We start from the raw sequence: 18,384 nt of genomic DNA on the forward strand, positions 1-18,384 counted from the left end.
GATTGAATGCAACACAAACGGAGACAAAAGCGTGTTTCATAAAGGTTCCAATTTTGATAACCACAGCGCCTGCTTTTCCCGGGCAGCCCTCGGGTTCGTGCGATAACCCTGCCTTTGTTTAGAGAGCTCTGCGCTGGGAAGGACAAGAAACGAGCTCGGCAAAAGCCCGCTTCTGACGCTGACTTCTCCCACCAGCCAGGAAACCATGAGGTAACGCCAAAGAGCGCAGAGAATAAGCAATGAACACTGCAGCTCACCGCTGGCCGGAGGGGGGCCGGGGGGTGGCAGAGAAGGACGGCAGTGTGCCCGAAAAGGAACACATGGGACAATTATTCAGGGACTCCCCAAGTGGAAAAGGGATCGCTCTGGCTAACGTGCCAGGCACCCAGATTGCGGTGAAGGAGCGTGAGTCCCTGGACATCGTCAGGACAGTATGACCTCTCTGGGCCCTCCTCGTGCCACCCTCCTCTCCGGTCCCCACTGACGGGCCATCTGTAATACGTCTACTGAGTTCTTCGAGGCTCTGCTCTCCACCGCCAACCCCCCCCCCCCCATCATCCCTCTGCTATGCAGGGACACGCCGTATCAACTCACACGTGGTCGGCTACGTGAGCCTATTTGGAAACATCTATGGGGTGATGAAATCTTGGGCTGGCCGCGGGGAGCGAAGCTACCGACTCTCCAAGGGGTGGTCTGTTGAGCGGACGCGTCCTGCCCAGAACCTACCATGTGCCAAGGGCTCCGCGAGGGGCTGCAGACCGTAGTAGGCCGGGCAGGGGCAGCCCGCACCTTCCAGGGCCTTCTGTCGGCTGCAGGCGGAGAACCCCAAGGGAAGGTCTAGCTGAGTAGAGCGCGTGGAAAACAGCTTGGCCGAGGCGCTGTTGACGTTTCTGCTTGAAACCCGCGTGGTTCGGGAAGGGGCAAAGAGCCCTTCGGAAGAATTCGCAAGAGGGGAGCTTACACCCTGAGAGCAAATGAGTCGCGGCTGGAGCCCCAGTAGCTCTTCGGGCTCTGGGAAGGCAGTAGGCAGTCATGCCAGAAACTCGGGGTGAAGCCGAGGACCGTGGCGCCGCTACTTGGCCACATGGGTTGATGCTACGCTCTGCGATGTGTATTTAACTCCACTGTTTAAACATGGTCCCCTGGCAGGAGACCAATTCTAGAAGGGACTGTCAATTTCGGGGTGGGGAAGGAGGTAGTGGTAGCGCCCTGGAAACACCTGGGCACAGTCTCTTAGGATCCCCATCCCTTCTGGGGCCTTGAGAGACTCCAGGGCAGCAGGGAGGGGTGGCTTCCTCCGAGTCAAGTGTCATAGATTTATTGACTTACTCCATTCATTCCCTTCCTCGGCCGCTTCGCCCCAACCTTCCCTTGGCTCTGGAAGGCATTTTCCGTGCCTTCAGTGTGATTCTAACCCGTTGTTGGCAACCTGCTGCTTCGATCACATGATTTAATTTGTTCCAGTTATAGCCTACATGGTCACCTGTACCCGGTGAGACCCTTAGGAATGTTCCCTAAAGCTTGTTCACGCAAGTCGTTAACAGGCGATGAGCTTCTGCAGGGATGCAGGAGATAATTCGACTTCCTGAGGTAAACAAGCTTGTCCACTTGGGAGGAGTAGCGCTCATCTTTAGCTAAGAAAGAACCTGAAAGGATCCATTGTGTGTGTGTGTGTGTGTGAGAGAGAGAGAGAGAGAGAGAGAGAGAGAGAGAGCGCGCACCACCTCTACTGCTACTTGCTGGTCTAAGTCGCCACCATCCCTCACCTGCAATGTCGCCCCTGCCTCCTGGCTGCTATCCCTGCTTCGGCTCTTGCTCCTGGAGGTCTGTTCTCCACTGGCTAGCCAGAGCGATTCTTTCACAAGCGACTCGAATCCTGCCACTCGCCCAGTCTGAACTCTCCATTGGTCCCCCCTTTTCTGGTCCCGGAGTGCGGTCTCTAACATCATCTCATCATGATTCTCCTAAAGCTGGCCTCCTCGCTACTCCTACACTATTCTAAGCACTGTCTGCCCCAGGGCCTTTGCACTGGTAGTTTCCTCTGCCCGGCAAACTGTCACAGACATCTGTCTGCCTGGTTCCTTTGCTCATCTCTGGGCTTTGCTTCAAATGGCATCCTCCTAATGAGCCCTACCTGGACCACCTTGTTTACTACTACAACCTCTCTCCACCCAGCACTGCCAGTCTCCCTTACTCTGCCCTACTTTGTCTTTTTCCACAGCACTTAACACCTTAAAACCTGATACATGATTTACTTACTTACTACTTTTTAAAAAAATATTTTTATTGATTTATTCATGAGAGATACACACACACACGCACACACACACAGAGAGAGAGAGAGGCAGAGACACAGGCAGAGGGAGAAGCAGGCTCCATGCAGGGACCCCAACGTGGGACTCAATCCTGGGTCTCTAGGATCACGTCCTGGGCTGAAGGTAGGCGCTAAACTGCTGACCCACCCAGGGATCCTCTTTTTTATTACTTTTAATGTCTGTCTCCGCTTTTTAAAGAGTAAGTCCTGGGGGCATCTCTCTGCACCCAGAGCTTTTTCCATGGGAATCTCTTCACCGGGGATGCCACTCCATCACCTCTCGCATGTATTCCCCTGATGGTAAGAGGATCTCCTTGGAGGTTGGGATCTGATGTGAACAGTCAACACTTATTGGGATGGAACATTAATGTATCACCTCTCCTAGAAATGCTTGCCTATTAAACCTCAGGCTCAGTGGTGGAGCAATTAGACTTGGTTCTTATGAGAGGAGATGGGTAAGTGGGGGATAGAGGTAGACATGAGAAGTTTTGCTGTTCCTTTTTGTTAGGACCTATCCTGATACATATGAAATCTTTACAGAGCCTGTTGGCACGCTATCAATTTTACCCTCTTTTTTTTTTTTTTTTTTTTTTAGTGGAGGGATTTGGGGCCCAAGATGGAGTTGGCAAACTATGACCACCACCTGCTTTTGTAAGTAAAATGTATCGGAGCACAGCCACGTCCATTCCTTATATATTGTGCGCAGCGGCCTAGCGGAGTAGTTGCAACAGAGACCGTATGCCTGCAAAGTCTCAAATATTTACTATCTGGCCTTCACAGAAAAAAACTGCCAACTCATGCTCTAGGAGAGTCTTGCCAGCTGTGGAAATGACCTAGTAGATTGGAATTAAATTCGACAGCCCAACTCCACAGACGCTCACTGAATCATACTGTGTACATGGTGCCAGAGTTGGAAGTGAAGAAAATAGGCAAAGGAGGTGGCTTTATGGAAACTTTCCAGCCATGATTCCCACTTTGATTCAAATTATCTTTCCCAGAAATTTATCATGAGGAATTTCAAAATACAGGAAAGGTAAAAGAATTGTACGGCGAGCACCCATACACCTGCCATCTAGATTGGGCAATTAGATTTTGCTCTACTTGCTTTGTCGTATGTGTTTATCCATCTCTCTATCCATCCATCAATCCTCCTTTATTGGTCTTACTACTTCTACTGCTACTACTACTCTGATCATTGTTGTTATTTCTGGTGCATTCAAAGGAAATTGCAGACACCAGTACACCTCATCCAGGAACACTTCAGCATCCTAACGTTAATTACCTAGAGGGGTTAAGTCAAATTAGCCTTTTATTTTAACTCCAATTCTGTGGTCTTGAAAGCAGTCTCCATTTACCCAGAAGACACGACCACATAAAAGCCAGAAACTGAGTAAGGTTAGCAGGGTAACTGAGGTAAGTATCAGGGGCATCACTCACCTTTCTCCACTTCCTTGGTTCAGAGATGAATCAGCCTTTCAGGGCCAAGACCATTTTGCTTGTGATGAATTCTAGGAAATTTCTGTGGCTCAAAAGAGAGGGTCATAAGCTGTTTTTTTTCTGGAATGCTGCCAAAAACCCATGGGAAAGATAGGAACACAGTCCTGAGTTTCATGCAATCAATGGTTGATCACATGTAGCTTCTGGGTCAGAAGCCTGGGTGCTAGAACAGACCTGGTCTGTGCAGATTGCTCTCACGAGGGTGGAAGTGGGAGTCACTTATCCTCATCTCTGTGGATGTATGTGGATGTCCTCAACCACCAGCACGTTAATGACCTTTGTAAACTAATGCTTACAAAACACTCAGTGTCTGATTTGGAGCCGATGGATTTCCTAGGTTTGGTGAGTCTGAATCCCTAACTTGGAATATTCCAAAGGCATTTGTCATTTAATGAATGGCCGCTACAATGCTCTGGGAGGCAGATTACCAATACCTGACCAATCTGTGAGAAAGAATTTTTGAGCTGCGTGCTACGAGGAGAACATGGAAATGATGAAATATAGAAGATATCTGTGTATTTACATAAAATGTACCTTGGAGAAGAAAAATCAATAAGTCAAACAGAAGAGAAAAATAAATTGAGGAAAAAGTTCAAATAAAGTATGTCGACAATGTGGGTGCCTTTAAATATTATAATGGTTTTACTTAGAATCATTTAGGGAAGGCTTTCTTTGCTGTCATGTTGGCACAGAGCTTTTTTTATGCTTCCCAGGAGCCTGAGGGCCATTGGTGATCTAAGTACACACTCATATGTCCAGCTGCCTGTTGGACACCTCCATCTGGATGGCCAATGACTAGGGTGAAAAGTGTGCCAAGTTCCACATACAGGGTCACACTTCTCATCTCCAAAGTGGGCCCCTCTAGCGGAACGTTCCATGCCCCGTATTCCATTTGAAAACACTTGTCCCTCTCTGACCTTGGTTTGTCCTCAGTTTAGGTCTCCTAGCTTTTCAGCCCTGTTCTTTTCCTGCACGGGGTCTGCAAAGAGAGTTCCGTGCCTTGCCCTACCAACGCAAGCCTCGGACTTAGTTTGCACCCATGACCGGCCTCTCAAAGACAAGAGGAAAGAGAAGCTTGGGCTCCTGTTTCGGTTTCGGAGGTGGAGGGTGTTCTGAGTCCCAGAGGAAACTCTGAAAAGGTGATAAACTGAAAGCGTCCCCAAGAGTGTTGCAACTCTACTATGGAAGTGGGTAACAGCGGACAGTGAGGCCCTTCTCTCCTGCTTCCTTTTAGTGCAAAGCTCTCCTTGTAAATGCTCCTTGTAACAGAGGAGCCTTTCAGGACACCTGAACCCCCAGGGTCACTGCGATGGCCTGGGGCATGCCACTTTTGCTCTCTCAAGTTTAATAATCCTTTAGCTTGCCGGGTGGCTGGTCACCTTGGTAACAACATCTAAATGGACACAGCCACGTTCTAAAAGAGTAAATCTTCATAAGAGTGTTTTTTTTATTTAGTCCAGAGAGCTCTAAAAACCCACCTCCTCTCCTCTTGCATGAAAGTATATTTTCCATTTGTCTAGTATCACGAGACAAATGACCCAGAAGCAGAGTGGCCAAAAGCAACCGCTTTTTCTTTGCTCATAGTTCTGTGGGCCTGGAAGTTGGGAAAGATGCAGTTGGGTGTTCATGTCTTATTCGCCTGGCATGGGCGTCTCCCAGAAAGGTGGTTTCAGAGCCATTGCTCCTCTCACATGGCAGCTGCTCCCAGGAGGCAGCAAGCAGAAGCCATCAGGCCATCTCAGAGCCACGTCCAGAACTGGCACAGTGTCACTTGCACTGTATGGTATTGGTCAGAGCAACCACCAGCCCTGCCTAGACTCAGGAGGAAGAGAAGGAAAAGCCACTTGGGATGGAGGGAGTATCAAAGTCGCATTGCAGAAGACATGTCTAACGGGACATACTGTTGGAAGTATCATGATCAGAGGAAAGCAGAATCTTCCAAAAGATGGCAAACAATGGGTCTGATCGACAACGTGTGGTTGTGATTGTTGCAGGCTGGCCTGGGTCCAGGGCCCCGGCGGGGGTGGGGGTGGTCCCAGGCCGCGTGCAGGATAGAAATCAAACACTGAGCCCAGAGGAAGTGAGAACAGAGTTTATTGGAGACGTAGAGAGAGTGCACGTACATACCCAGTGGCTCAGAAACTCGGAAGGAAGGAGAGTGAGTGTCGTCTTTGCTTGGGGGTCTGGGGTTTTATTGAAGATGATGGTCTGGTGTACAAGTCCTCTCAGGCTTCCAGGAACTGGTCAAACAAGGACGAGGGATCTGGTGTCCTCATCAAGGTTCTGGAGTCAGTGGTCTTGGAAACCATTCCTGACAACCTGCCAGGTCACCCCTCAGATGTTATCGATTGTGCTGGAAGACTCCAGAGAAATTGTTAACTCCTTGACCTTTACAAGGAGGATGTACATTAAGGCACGTGTAAGGCCTGGGTGCGGGTCCTAGCCAGACCAGAAGCAGGAAAAGGAGCAAAAAGGCAGAGTTCCCCCCCTCTCCACAGGCCCCTTCTGTTTTCCTGTCTCATAATAATTGCCATGTCAAACATCTCACCCAGACTTGAGAGGAAGGAAGGTTTCCCAGCGGGAGTGACATGGAAAGCGAGCTGAGAGATGAATGCGGATAAGCCAGATCAAGGAGAGAGAAAGTTGCAGACAGAGGCACAGCAAGCCAACAAGCTGGGCAATGCACATTTGGGAGCCTAAAAGAAGTCAGCTAGGTGGAAAGAGGGAGTGCAGTGCTTCTGTGTGTGTGTGTGTGTGTGTGTGTGTGTCCTTGAGCAAGTGTCAGCATGTTGAAAGTGAGGCCGGATTAAAGACATCGAAGGACTCTCTTGAGGGCCCTGAAGGTTTTAGGCAGTTATTCCATTTTCCTGGGAATTGGACAGTGGATTGGCCAGAGGCAAGCCTGAAGGCTGGAAGAGTGGAGTGGCTCTCAGATGCGATGACACGTGGCAATCATATTTAAGAGATATTAGGAGTGGAATCCACAGGATTGTAAGGTGGAAGAGTGATGGGATAGCTTGAGTTTCAGGCCCAGGCAATTGGCTAAATTTTGACATTTTTGGTAGCAAATGCAGCAGCATTTACTAAAGACTGCAAAGAGCCAGACGGAGAGCCCATATTTCTTTTTTTTTTTTTCCAGGAAAGGCAAATTTATTGTCACAGAAAAGGAGATTAGTGCTTCTTCTTCTTTTTTTTATATATATATATATATAATTGGGAGGCGGCTTCAGATGCTAAGTGACAATACTTCATTATGTCATGGGACTTAATATTCATGTGCATTATCTCAATTAGCCTTGAATCAGGTAGAGAGGAAGGATTTGAATCCCACTCACACATAAAGAATCCGGGGCGAAGTCCCCCGTTCCCTTACTACCCTGTGCTTTTAGAGCAGGGGTCTGCAAACTAGGCCTGCAGGCAAGTCTGGCCCACTATCTAGTTTTTATAGTCCTTGAGCTGAGAACAGTTTTTACATTTTTAAGTGATTGAAAAAAAAAGCAAGAGAATAATATTTCATGACAAGTGAAAATTATATGAAATTCAAATTTCAGTATTGTAGAGGCAAGGGCAGGTCACCTCAAGATGGGCCACTTTTTTAAAAGAGATTTTATTTATTTATTTGGGAGAGAGAGAAGCAGGCTCGACCCCAGGACCCTGAAATCATGACCTGAACCCAAGGCAGACGCTTAGAGTATTGAGCCACCTAGACGCCCCCCACTCCGCAGGCCAGTTTGGCCTGAAGATTATTTTGAGTTAAAAGAGATCAAAACCCAGGAGGTTCAGGAAAAGTTCTTTACCTCCCCGTCAACTGCCTCTATTTACATTGGAAAGAAGGAGAGCCTGGACTGAAAAGAGAGCTACAACAGACATTCCTCTTTACTTAAGAAAGTTAAGTGCATCCCAAGGCCGCCTTTGTCTTCTAAGCTCGTCCTCTCACCTTGCAACTGCTCTCGCTTCCCTTTGTTTACCCGCACCCCTGCCCCTCACCTGAGCTCAGGAGGCCAGATAAGCCTCCTGGTGCTTCCGCGCCTTTGGAATTTCAGGCTGTGTGGATTCCCCGCCCTTACGAAATTTCATTTCCACTCGGTCATCTGTCTCCAGTCAATGTGGTTCTTCATTCAGCTAAAGGAGGGGCAGAGGAAATCCTTCCTCCCCAACAGTAACCCTAATTAAGGTTTTATTGAAACAGCCACACCCGTTTATTTGCATGCCATCCCCGGGTCCTTGCTCCGGAGGCGAGATGCAGCAGTCCTCCCCGAGCTCGGAGGTGGCCTGCGAAGTGGAAAGCCTTTACCTTTTGGCCTTTTACAAAGTTTTCTGGTCCCTGTTTTAGAAGTGCCACTTTCTTTCCTTTGTGGGTCACACAGTGAGCTTTCTGTGAGACACCGGCAGCTGTGCCTGTAACCCTGGTGAGGAATCTCAGCCGCTCACAGGCTCCTGCCACTCCCCAGTGTCCCGGGAGGGCGATCACACGCCTGCCCGCCGCGCTCCACGACCACCGAGCTGCTCACCAACTCTGTCCCCACTAGGCTGTGTGTGTATGTCTGTCTGTGTGTCTCTCTCTTTTTTTATTAAAGATTTTATTTCTCCATTCATGGGAGACGTAAAGAGAGAGGCAGAAACGTAGGCCCGGGAAGAAGCAGGCTCCCTGCGAGGACTCTGATGCGGGACTCGATCCTAGGACTCCGGGATCACACCCTGAGCCAAAGGCAGGTGCTCAACTACTGAGCCACCCCGGTGTCCTGACTGTGTCTCTTTTTTAGGCAGGTGCAAAAGAGTCTTGGCCCTCCTACCGCCCCCCCCCCCACCTCCCTCTCCCTACTCCTTTGCTTTAAGTACCGAACAGCAGCCTTCTTTTTGCAACACGCTGGAGGGGTGCAGAGGGCACGCCGAGCTCGGCCCGTTCTCCCCACAACCCTAGCAGGCTGGTCTAGCATCCCCATCCCCGTTGACGGCGGAAGAACGGGAGGCACAGAGAGGCTGAGCCACCGGCCTCAGGTCGCGCAGCGAACAAGTGACAGAGGCACCGCGGGAACCCACGGCGCCCGGATCGCGCACCTGCCGGGCCCAGCGAGCACCCCCGACCCCGACCCCGACGCCGGGGGTCGCGCCTTTCCCCGGGGGCGGGAGGGGCCCGGAGCAGGCAGGGGCGGGGCAGCGGGCGCCGGGCGGCCAGGAAATAAGGGAGCGGCACCCCCAGACCCCCCCCCCCGCCCCGCGGACTCCCGCCTCTTGCCCGCTGCGGCCGCGGGCGGCGAAACGCTGAGTCACGGTGAGGCGGCGGGCCCGGCGCCCTCCCCGCCCCGCGCCCCGCGCCGCCCCCGCCCCCGCCGCCGGGCCCCCGGGAGCACCGCGCGCGACCCGCCTTCCCAGCCCGCCGCCGACTCCCGGGGAGGCTCCGAGGAGGGGACGGGAGATGCTTAAATAGGGCTCTGACATTTGGCCAAGGGGGAGGCGGCTTTCCGGTCCGAAAGCCCTGCGCTCGGGTGAGCACCTCGCCGGGTGTTGGCGCGCGTGGAATTCGCGGGCGGGAGCGTGGAAGGACCCAGAAGGAGCGCAGGTAGGGGTGAAGCCCTTCCTAGTCGCTTGGAGGCAGGTGGTGACGGTTCTGTCCCGCTCTGAGGATTAAACGCTTTCCTGAGCCCCACTGACCCGCACCCTAGAAGTCTTTCTTGATCGCCTGGCGCGGGGGTTGGGGGGCACGTATTCAGTGGCGGGGGGTGGCGGCCGGGCGTTGCCGAGTACAGCGCTCGGAGGAGCCGCAGCTGACGCTCGGAGCGCTGACGACACCCCTTGGAGGCAGGCAGTCTTAATACTCCTGTTTGACACATGGGAAAAACGGAAGATCAGAGAGGCTTAGCGAGGGGCCTGAGGCCGCACAGCTGGCACCTGTGAAGCCGGGGTGCACCCCAGGCTCTCAGGCTCTGGAGTCTGCGCTTCTCGCTAAAGCATCCCTCTTGGTGTGAGTAGGACTCGAAAGGAATGGATTGCCTTTCGCTTGAAGAAGAGTCTTAGCGATTTCGTGGCACTGTCTGCAAGCATTCAAGTGGGAAACAGATTGATTATGTTGGCTCTGTGATACTCCATTCGGTAGAACTCAGGCCCCCCCAAAAGAGAAAAGTCTTTTGGAATAAAGGCGGAGTATAGACTGGGCCTCAAATACAGGATGCGTTGTCAAGGGCATGTCCTCGGTGACTTTCCTGCTCTTGAAGACTTCCTGACAAAGCTCAGGGCATTCTTGCTGCGAAAGTTGGCCCTGAACTTTAGGGGCACACGGATCTTTGAATTTGGTGACCCTCGAAATTACTTTCAGTGCCAAGATCTTTGACATGGTTTTTTAAAAAGATTTATTTATTTATTTACTAATGAGAGACACAAACAGAGAGAGGCAGAGACACAGGCAGAGGGAGAAGCAGACTCCCTGCGGGGGACCCAATGCGGGACTCGACCGCAGGACCCCAGGATCACACCCTGAGCTGAAGGCACACACTCAACCCCTGAGCCACCCAGGCTCCCCATTCCACGTGTTCTAGGGAGATTCACAGACCTCACGGATTTTCTTTGTGTTCCCTTAGTCAACACCCCGTAAATCACTCTCAGCCTCGTGGTAGCACCTCCCTCGTGGGGGCAATGCAAGGTTGGGGAGCTTGAGAAATTTCAATGAGATAAAGCAGATAAACGGGCGCCTGCCTGGCCCAGTCAGTGGAACATGCGACTCTTGACCTTGAGGTCAGGAGCTCGAGCCCCACCTTGGGCGTGGAGCCTACTTAAAAAAAAAAAAAAGAAAGAAAGAAAGCAGATAAAATGCTCCTTAGAGGATAGTAAGTGCCCAGGAGAGACGCTGTTGCCAAACCATGTAAAAGATGGCTGTGGGATTGCGTGAGATTGCAGACAATTAGTGGCACTAATACATTAGTGCTCATGCGTGCTCACCAACGTTATTGTTCTCGATTTCCTAACCCGGGTCTCGCACAGACTAAGCAGTCAATAGATGGCAGCTGTTAATATTTTGGGCAGGCCTGAGTTTAATATCCTTTATTTGGAAGCCCTTGGATGTGCCCTCCTGATTTTTCCTTCTTGTTGTCCTCCACTGGCCCTCTACCGTCTGCAGCTTGGCAGCAGAGCACTTTCCAGACGTGGACATGGCACCCTCCAAGAAGGTTACCCTGTCCGTGCTGAGCCGGGAGCAGGCCGAGGGGGTTGGAGCCAGGGTCCGCAGGAGCATCGGCAGACCCGAGGTATGCAGGTTGGGGGGCTGCTTCGTGCTCTCCTGCAGAAGGTACTGGCGGGCCACCGAGGGTTAACTTGGGGAGAGGGGGCCCGGGACCATCAGGAGCTGCCTCATGGGGGTCCCATCGGGGCCCACTCTCAACTTAGCAGTTAGGGTCCCCACTGGACTGGCCCCAGGCCGGAGGGGGTTTCTCTAACATGGGTATGGGGTCCTGCCTGCACACAAGATGCAGCTGAAGTGCCTCCGCCCCCCTCTGCATTCCCTTGTCCCGTGCTGGGTCCCTCTACCAGCCTCAGCATGCACGTCGCCAAACACGCCCACCTCACAGCCCTGAGTTTGCTCACCCGCAGTTCAACGCACGCCCCGGGCAGTAACTTTAGGTCCCACGTCCAGATTCCCGGGGGAGGGCATCTGGTTGGCTCGGTTTGGGTCACGTCTCCACCGCACCTCCCTCCCTTGGCCAATCAGCCTTGCCAGGGATTTGGGTTCATGGAAAAACCACTGACCCCCAACTCTGTGGACGTCCTGTGGTGACGGGGGCGCGTGAGGGCTTCTCTCATAGGAGGTGGTTTTAGGTTAGGTGGGTAGACTTCTTTCAGCACGACAGAGCAGTTTTATTTGAAAATGACAGACGACGTGGGACTTGCAGAAAAGAGAATCTTATTCGCACAGAAAGGTAGCCAAGGGTGGGGTTAGCCCAGGGAATGCGGCGTCCATCACCAGACCAGATTCCAAAAAGATTTTTTTTTTATTGAAGCATAACTGACATGCGACATTGTGTTAGTTCCAGGTGGACAGCATACTGATTTGCTATTTGTATATATTGCAGAACAGTCACCATGATAAGTCTAGCTAACATTGGTCACCATACATAGTTATAACATTTTTCCTTTTTAAAAATATTTTATTTATTTATTTTTTCATGAGAGACACAGAGAGAGAGAAGCAGAGACACAGGCAGAGGGAGAAGCAGGCTCCCTGCAAGGAGCCCGACGTGGGACTCGATCCCTGGTCTCCAGGATCAGGCCCTGGGCCGAAGGCAGTCACAAAACCGCTGAACCACCCGGGGACCCCCAGTTATAATATTTTTTCTCGTGATGAGAACTCTTGAGATTTACTGTCTTAGCAACTTTCAAATATGCAATACAATGACCTTAGTTATGGTCACCATGCTGTACATGACATCCCGAGGACTTCCTTGTCTTATAATTTATTTATCTCATCACTGGAAGTTTGTACCTTTGGACTGACCACCTTGACCTATTTCACCCCCCCCCCCACCCCTCACCTCTGGCAGCAACCACTGAGCTGTGTTCCCTGTGTCTGTGAGCTGGGTTCATTTATTTATTTTTTGATTCCACATGTAAGTGAGACCATATGGTATTTGTCTTTCTCTCTCTGACTTACTTCGCTTAGCAGAATGCCCTCAAGGTCTACCCATGTTGCTGCACGTGATAAGATTTCACTTTTTTATGGCTGAATAACATCTCATTGTGTGTGTACGTGCCTGCACACATGTGTCTACGCACACACACCTATCATATTTTCTTTATCCATTCAGTGGGCACTTAGGTTGTTTCTGTGTCTTGGCTGTTGTGAATAATGCTGCAGTGAACAGGGGGGCGCACATCTCTTTCCACGTTAGTGTTCATTTTCTTTGTGTCAACACCCAGAAGTGGGATCGATCGCTGGATCACGTGGTAGTCCTATTTTTAATTTTTCGAGGAACCTCCTACTGTTTTCCATAGCGGCTGCACCAATTTACATTCCTACCAACAGTGTACAAGGGTTCCCTTTTCTCTACACCCTTCCCTATACTTGTTATTTTTTGTCTTTTTGATCCTAGCCATTCTGGCAGGTGTGAGGTGATCTCTTACTGTGGTTTGGATTTGCATTTCCCTGATAATGAGTGGTGTTGAGCATCTTCCCTCGAGCCCCGCCCCCCAAATATTTTTGAATAAAGGAAGGAGTATATTAGGGAAATGGATTCTTTATTCTTTTTTTTTTTTTAAATGAGGTCAGTTTGTTTCTCTTCTTAAAATCGGCTCGTTTATTCTCGTACTCTTTCTGCCATTAGCTTTCTTTTCACCTGTGAATATCTTTTGGGGTGTGTCGGACATTATTTTCCAAAGGGACACATGCAAACAGGATTATTCTAAAGGGCTAAATCCGCAGTGGATGTTGGGGAGATGCAGATGGATGTGGAATCATATTCTACTAGGCCACATCAACAGAACAATTATAAGGAATTTGGACACCCATTAGTAAACCCATCATTGTTATTGTGTGTCGAAGGTAGCTAATACTTTAATTACTCCATCTGTCAGGACACATCTGCTCAGGGTTTCTTAATTTTTTTGTGTGTGTGTGAACCCCATTGGTGGTCTGATGAAACATACACGTTTCCTCTCAGAATAATGTTTTTATCTTTTTAAAAAATTTTTATTTATTTATGATAGTCACACAGAGAGAGAGAGAGAGAGAGGCAGAGACACAGACAGAGGGAGAAGCAGGCTCCATGCAGGGAGCCCGACGTGGGAATCGATCCAGGGTCTCCCGGATCGGGCCCTGGGCCAAAGGCAGGCGCCAAACCGCTGCGCCACCCAGGGATCCCTGTTTTTTATCTTTTTAAAAAATGTTGTGTTTATTTATTTGACAGAGAGCGCGCACAAACAGGAAGGGGAGCAGCAGAGGGAGAGGGAGGTGCAGACTCCCCACTGAGCAGGGAGCCTGATGTGTGGGGCTCCATCCCAGGACCCTGAGATCATGACCTGAGCCGAAGGCAGATGCTTCCCCCACTGAGCCACCCAGGCGCTCCAGGATAATATTTTTTAAATGGCATGAAATAAAATACATAGGATTACAAAAGAAAACATTGAAATACGGCTAGCACAATATTACAAAAGGAATTTGTAATCTAGTAATTTTGCATTAAATAACAAGATTTGGTGGCAGGTCACATAACTACCTGATTTCAAAGCTGCGAGGAGCATGAACAATACAGTTCAGTATACCAGGGTGTCTGGGTGGCACAGTCTGTTAAGCGTCTGGCTCTTGGTTTCAGCTCAGGTTGTGATCTCAGGGTCCCGAGATCGGGTCCCGCGTTGGACTCTGTGCTAGGCGTGGAGCCTGCTTGAGATCCTCTCTCTCCCTCTGCCTCTGCCCGTCCCCCCAAATAACTACATAAGTCTTTAAAAAGTAGTTCAGTATGCCTGCAACAGCTGTCATGTGAGATGAAAACAGCTTTGATTTCTAGTGGTGACAGAGTCACAGGTCCTGGTCATTTACTGTGGTTCTTTGCATTCATGATTAAAGTATTAAATTTCAGTCTGGAGATGACTGGTCATGGTGGTGACTCGTGCCCACCAGTGTAAACTGAACCACATACTTGAAAATAGTTAAAGTGGTAAATTTTGTTATGTACATTTTACCACAAAAAAAAAAAAAAATTCCGGAAGAAAAAATTTTTCCGTTAGAGGTCAGTGAAAATAAAGATGTAATGTTTTTCCCAGCCAAGTTTATAGCCGCCCTGGCTTCAATCCATGGTACCCAGGTAAGAGTCCCTGGCTGAAAACCTATGCTTTAAAGACCCCCACATTCTGCTAATTCTGAGGGTCTCCCATGTATGCCACTACCCTCAGGAAAAATATGCGCATTGGAATCATTCCTAATGCCATCATCCGGGTTTAATCACGATTAAGGCAGAGGGTGTTTCCTTTTGTCTCCATATAGTTGTATATTTTATTTTATTTTATTTGTATATATATTTTATTTTATTTTATTTGTATATATATTTTATTTCATGGGGATCATACAAAATAGACAACATTGTGTCCTTATTTTTTTTTTTCATTTAACATGGTAACATAAGCACTTCCCATGGTATTATTAATTCATGCACAGTTAAAAAAATTTTTTTGAGAGAGAGCCCACATGCAAGGAGGGGGGAAGGGGTAGAAGGAGAGAGAATCTTTTTTTAAATTTTTTAAAAATCTTTTTAAAAATTTATCCATTTATCCATTCATCTTTCGATGGGTACCGAGGTTCCTTGCACGGTTTGGCTATTGTGGACATTGCTGCTATAAACATTGGGGTGCAGGTGTTCTGGTGTTTCACTGCATCTGTATCTTTGGGGTAAATCCCCAGCAGTGCAATTGCTGGGTCATAGGGCAGGTCTATTTTTAACTCTTTGAGGAACCTCCACACAGTTTTCAGAGTGGCTGCATCAGTTTACATTCCCGCCAACAGTGCAGGCGGGTTCCCCTTTCTCCACATCCTCTCCAACATTTGTGGTTTCCTGTCTTGTTAATTTTCCCCATTCTCACTGGTGTGAGGTGGGATCTCATGGTGTTTTTGATTTGTATTTCCCTGATGGTCAGTGATGCGGAGCAAGTTCTCATGTGCTTGTTGGCCATGTCTATGTCTTCCTCTGTGAGATTTCTGTTCATGTCTTTTGCCCATTTCATGATTGGATTGTTTGTTTCTTTGCTGTTGAGTTTAATAAGTTCTTTATAGATCTTGGAAACTAGCCCTTTATCTGATATGTTATTTGCAAATAGGTTCTCCCATTCTGTAGGTTGTCTTTTAGTTTTGTTGACTGTTTCTTTTGCTGGGCAGAAGCTTTTTATCTTGATTAAGTCCAATAATTCATTTTTGCCTTTGTTTCCCTTGCCTTCATGGATGTATCTTACAAGAAGTTCCTGTGGCCAAGTTCAGAAAGGGTGTTGCCTGTGTTCTCCTCTAGGATTTTGATGGATTCTTGTCTCACATTTAGATCTCTTTGTGTCTGGTGTAAGAGAGTGGTCTAGTTTCATTCTTCTGCACGTGGCTGTCCAATTTTCCCAGCACCATTTGTTGAAGAGACTGTCCTTTTCCCAGTGGATAGTCTTTCCTGCTTTGTCGAATATTAGTTGACCATAGAATTGAGGGCCAATTCCTGGGTTCTCTATTCTGTTCCATTGATCTGTGTGTCTGTTTTTGTGCCAGTCCCACGCTGTCTTGATGACCACAGCTTTGTAGTACAACCTGACATCTGGCATTTTGATGCCCCCAGCTATGGTTTTCTTTTTTTAATATTCCCCTGGCTACTTGGGGTCTTTTCTGATTCCACACAAATCTTAAAATGATTTGTTCCAAATCTCTGAAGAAAGTCCATGGTATTTTGATAGGGATTGCATTAAATGTGTAAATTGCCCTGGGTAGCATTGACATTTTCACAATATTAATTCTTCCAATCCATGAACATGGAATATTTTTCCATCTCTTTGTGTCTTCCTCAATTTCTTTCAGAAGTGTTCTGTAGTTTTTAGGGTATAGATCCTTTACCTCTTTGGTTAGGTTTATTCCTAAGTATCTTAGGCTTTTGGGTGCAATTGTAAATGGGATTGACTCCTTAATTTCTCTTTCTTCAGTCTCATTGTTAGTGTATAGAAATGCCACTGATTTCTGGGCATTAGTTTTGTATCCTGCCATACTGCCAATTTGCTGTATGATTACTAGCAATCTTGGGGTGGAGTCTTTTGGGTTTTCTATGTAGAGTATCATGTCATCTGTGAAGAGGGAGAGTTTGACTTCTTCTTTGCCAATTTGAGTGCCTTTTATTTCTTTTTGTTGCCTGATTGCTGAGGCTAGGACTTCTAGTACTATGTTGAATACCAGTGGTGAGAGTGGACATCCCTGTCTTGTTCCTGATCTTAGGGGAAAGGCTCCCAGTGCTTCCCCATTGAGAATGATATTTGCTGTGAGCGTTTTGTAGATGGCTTTTAAGATGCTGAGGAATGTTCCCTCTATCCCTACACTCTGAAGAGTTTTGATCAGGAATGGATTCTGTATTTTGTCAAATGCTTTCTCTGCATCTATTGAGAGGATTATATGGTTCTTGTTTTTTCTCTTGTTGATACGATCTATTACATTGATGGCTTTATGAGTATTGAACCAGCCTTGCATCTTGGGGATAAATACCACTTGGTCATGGTGAATAATCTTCTTAATGTATTGTTGGATCCTATTGGCTAGTATCTTGTTGAGAATTTTTGCATCTATGTTCATCAGGGATATTGGTCTATAATTCTCCTTTTTGGTGGGGTCTTTGTCTGGTTTTGGAATTAAGGTGATGCTGGCCTTATAGCACGAGTTTGGAAGTATTCCATCTCTTTCTATCTTTCCAAACAGCTTTAGTAGAATAGGTATTGTTTCTTCTATAAACGTTTGATAGAATTTCCCTGGGAAGCCATCTGACCCTGGACTTTTGTGTCTTGGGAGGTTTTTGATGACTGCTTCCATTTCCTCTCTGGTTATCGGTCTGTTCAGGTTTTCCATTTCTTCCTGTTCCAGTTTTGGTAGTTTGTGGTTTTCCAGAAATGCATCCGTTTCTTCTAGATTGCCTAATTTATTGGCCTATAGCTGCTCATAATAAGTTTTTAATATTGTTTGTATTTCCTTGGTATTGGTGGTGATTGGAGAGAGAGAATCTTAAGCAGACTCCGTGCCTAGTGCAGAGCCCAGCGTGGGCCTCGATCTCATGACCCTGAGATCACGACCTGAGCCCAAATCAGGAGTTGGACGCTTAACCGAGTCACCCAGGCACCCCCTTCATGAACATCATTTAAATAACAATGACGTGTTCCAGTTATTGTCTTACTCATGGACCTACTTTTGACCATTTACATTGTCACCATATTTTTTAGTACCGTGCACCCTACCGGCTTGTCAGAAAGTTCGACCCCCTAACCTTCCAATCAGCAGAGAAGGAAAGCACCCATCCGGTTTCAGGGCAGTTACCTTTCCAACTTCTTGCAGCAAGGCTTTGTCTCTGAAGAAACACCTCAGACACTTTGGAACCCAGAGCTGTGTTAGTGTAGAATTGACAACAGTGTTTGGTATTAGTGGCCCTAAGTGACATGTTCCCTATTGCTGTGAATGAGGTAGTAGAGGAATTTACAAAGCTTTCACTGAGCCTTTGGGTGATGAACATAAAGAAGAGATGGAGGGGGGCTGGCTCGCACCGTTCATTATAATTCTGCGTGGGCCGAGGCAGCCAAACTGGAATTCGAGTGACTGCATAGCATGGTTTGAGCGGCTTGTTCGTCTGTGCTCCCAACAGGAGGGAAGCCCACTACTCCTTTGTACTTGCCTCTGTGCTCCACTGCCCTTCCCGCTGGACACCCCTTGGTGGAAAGTGATTTTCCTGGGACCCCCTCTTATACGTATTTGTTTTGTCAGGAAGAATTTTGAACACAGAAAAGTAGAGAGAAGAGTATGATGAACCTCCACGTACCCAACATCCACAGTGATCAACTCCCAGACATCCTGGTTTCCTCTATATCCCCCCATGTGTTCCTGT

General features: G+C 48.3%; 1 protein-coding gene across 4 annotated transcripts in view; it reads left to right on the top strand.

The window, feature by feature from the left end:
* The first annotated feature begins 2,936 nt into the window (after positions 1–2,936).
* The window catches only part of PIR (pirin), a 111,058-nt gene continuing 95,610 nt past the window's right edge, over positions 2,937–18,384 (top strand). The window contains exons 1-2 of one of the 4 annotated variants that reach the window (XM_077889149.1): positions 2,937–2,965; positions 10,923–11,049. In XM_077889149.1, coding sequence (XP_077745275.1) covers positions 10,954–11,049 — 96 coding nt within the window. In that variant the 5' untranslated portion in view covers positions 2,937–2,965; positions 10,923–10,953. Of the gene's footprint in view, positions 2,966–9,127; positions 9,372–10,922; positions 11,050–18,384 lie in introns of those variants that run through there. The other 3 variants (XM_077889148.1, XM_077889151.1, XM_077889150.1) reach the window with 3 other exon arrangements.

The sequence above is a fragment of the Canis aureus genome, chromosome X, assembly GCF_053574225.1.
Source record: "Canis aureus isolate CA01 chromosome X, VMU_Caureus_v.1.0, whole genome shotgun sequence".
In the NCBI taxonomy this organism is placed as follows: Eukaryota; Metazoa; Chordata; class Mammalia; order Carnivora; family Canidae; genus Canis; species Canis aureus.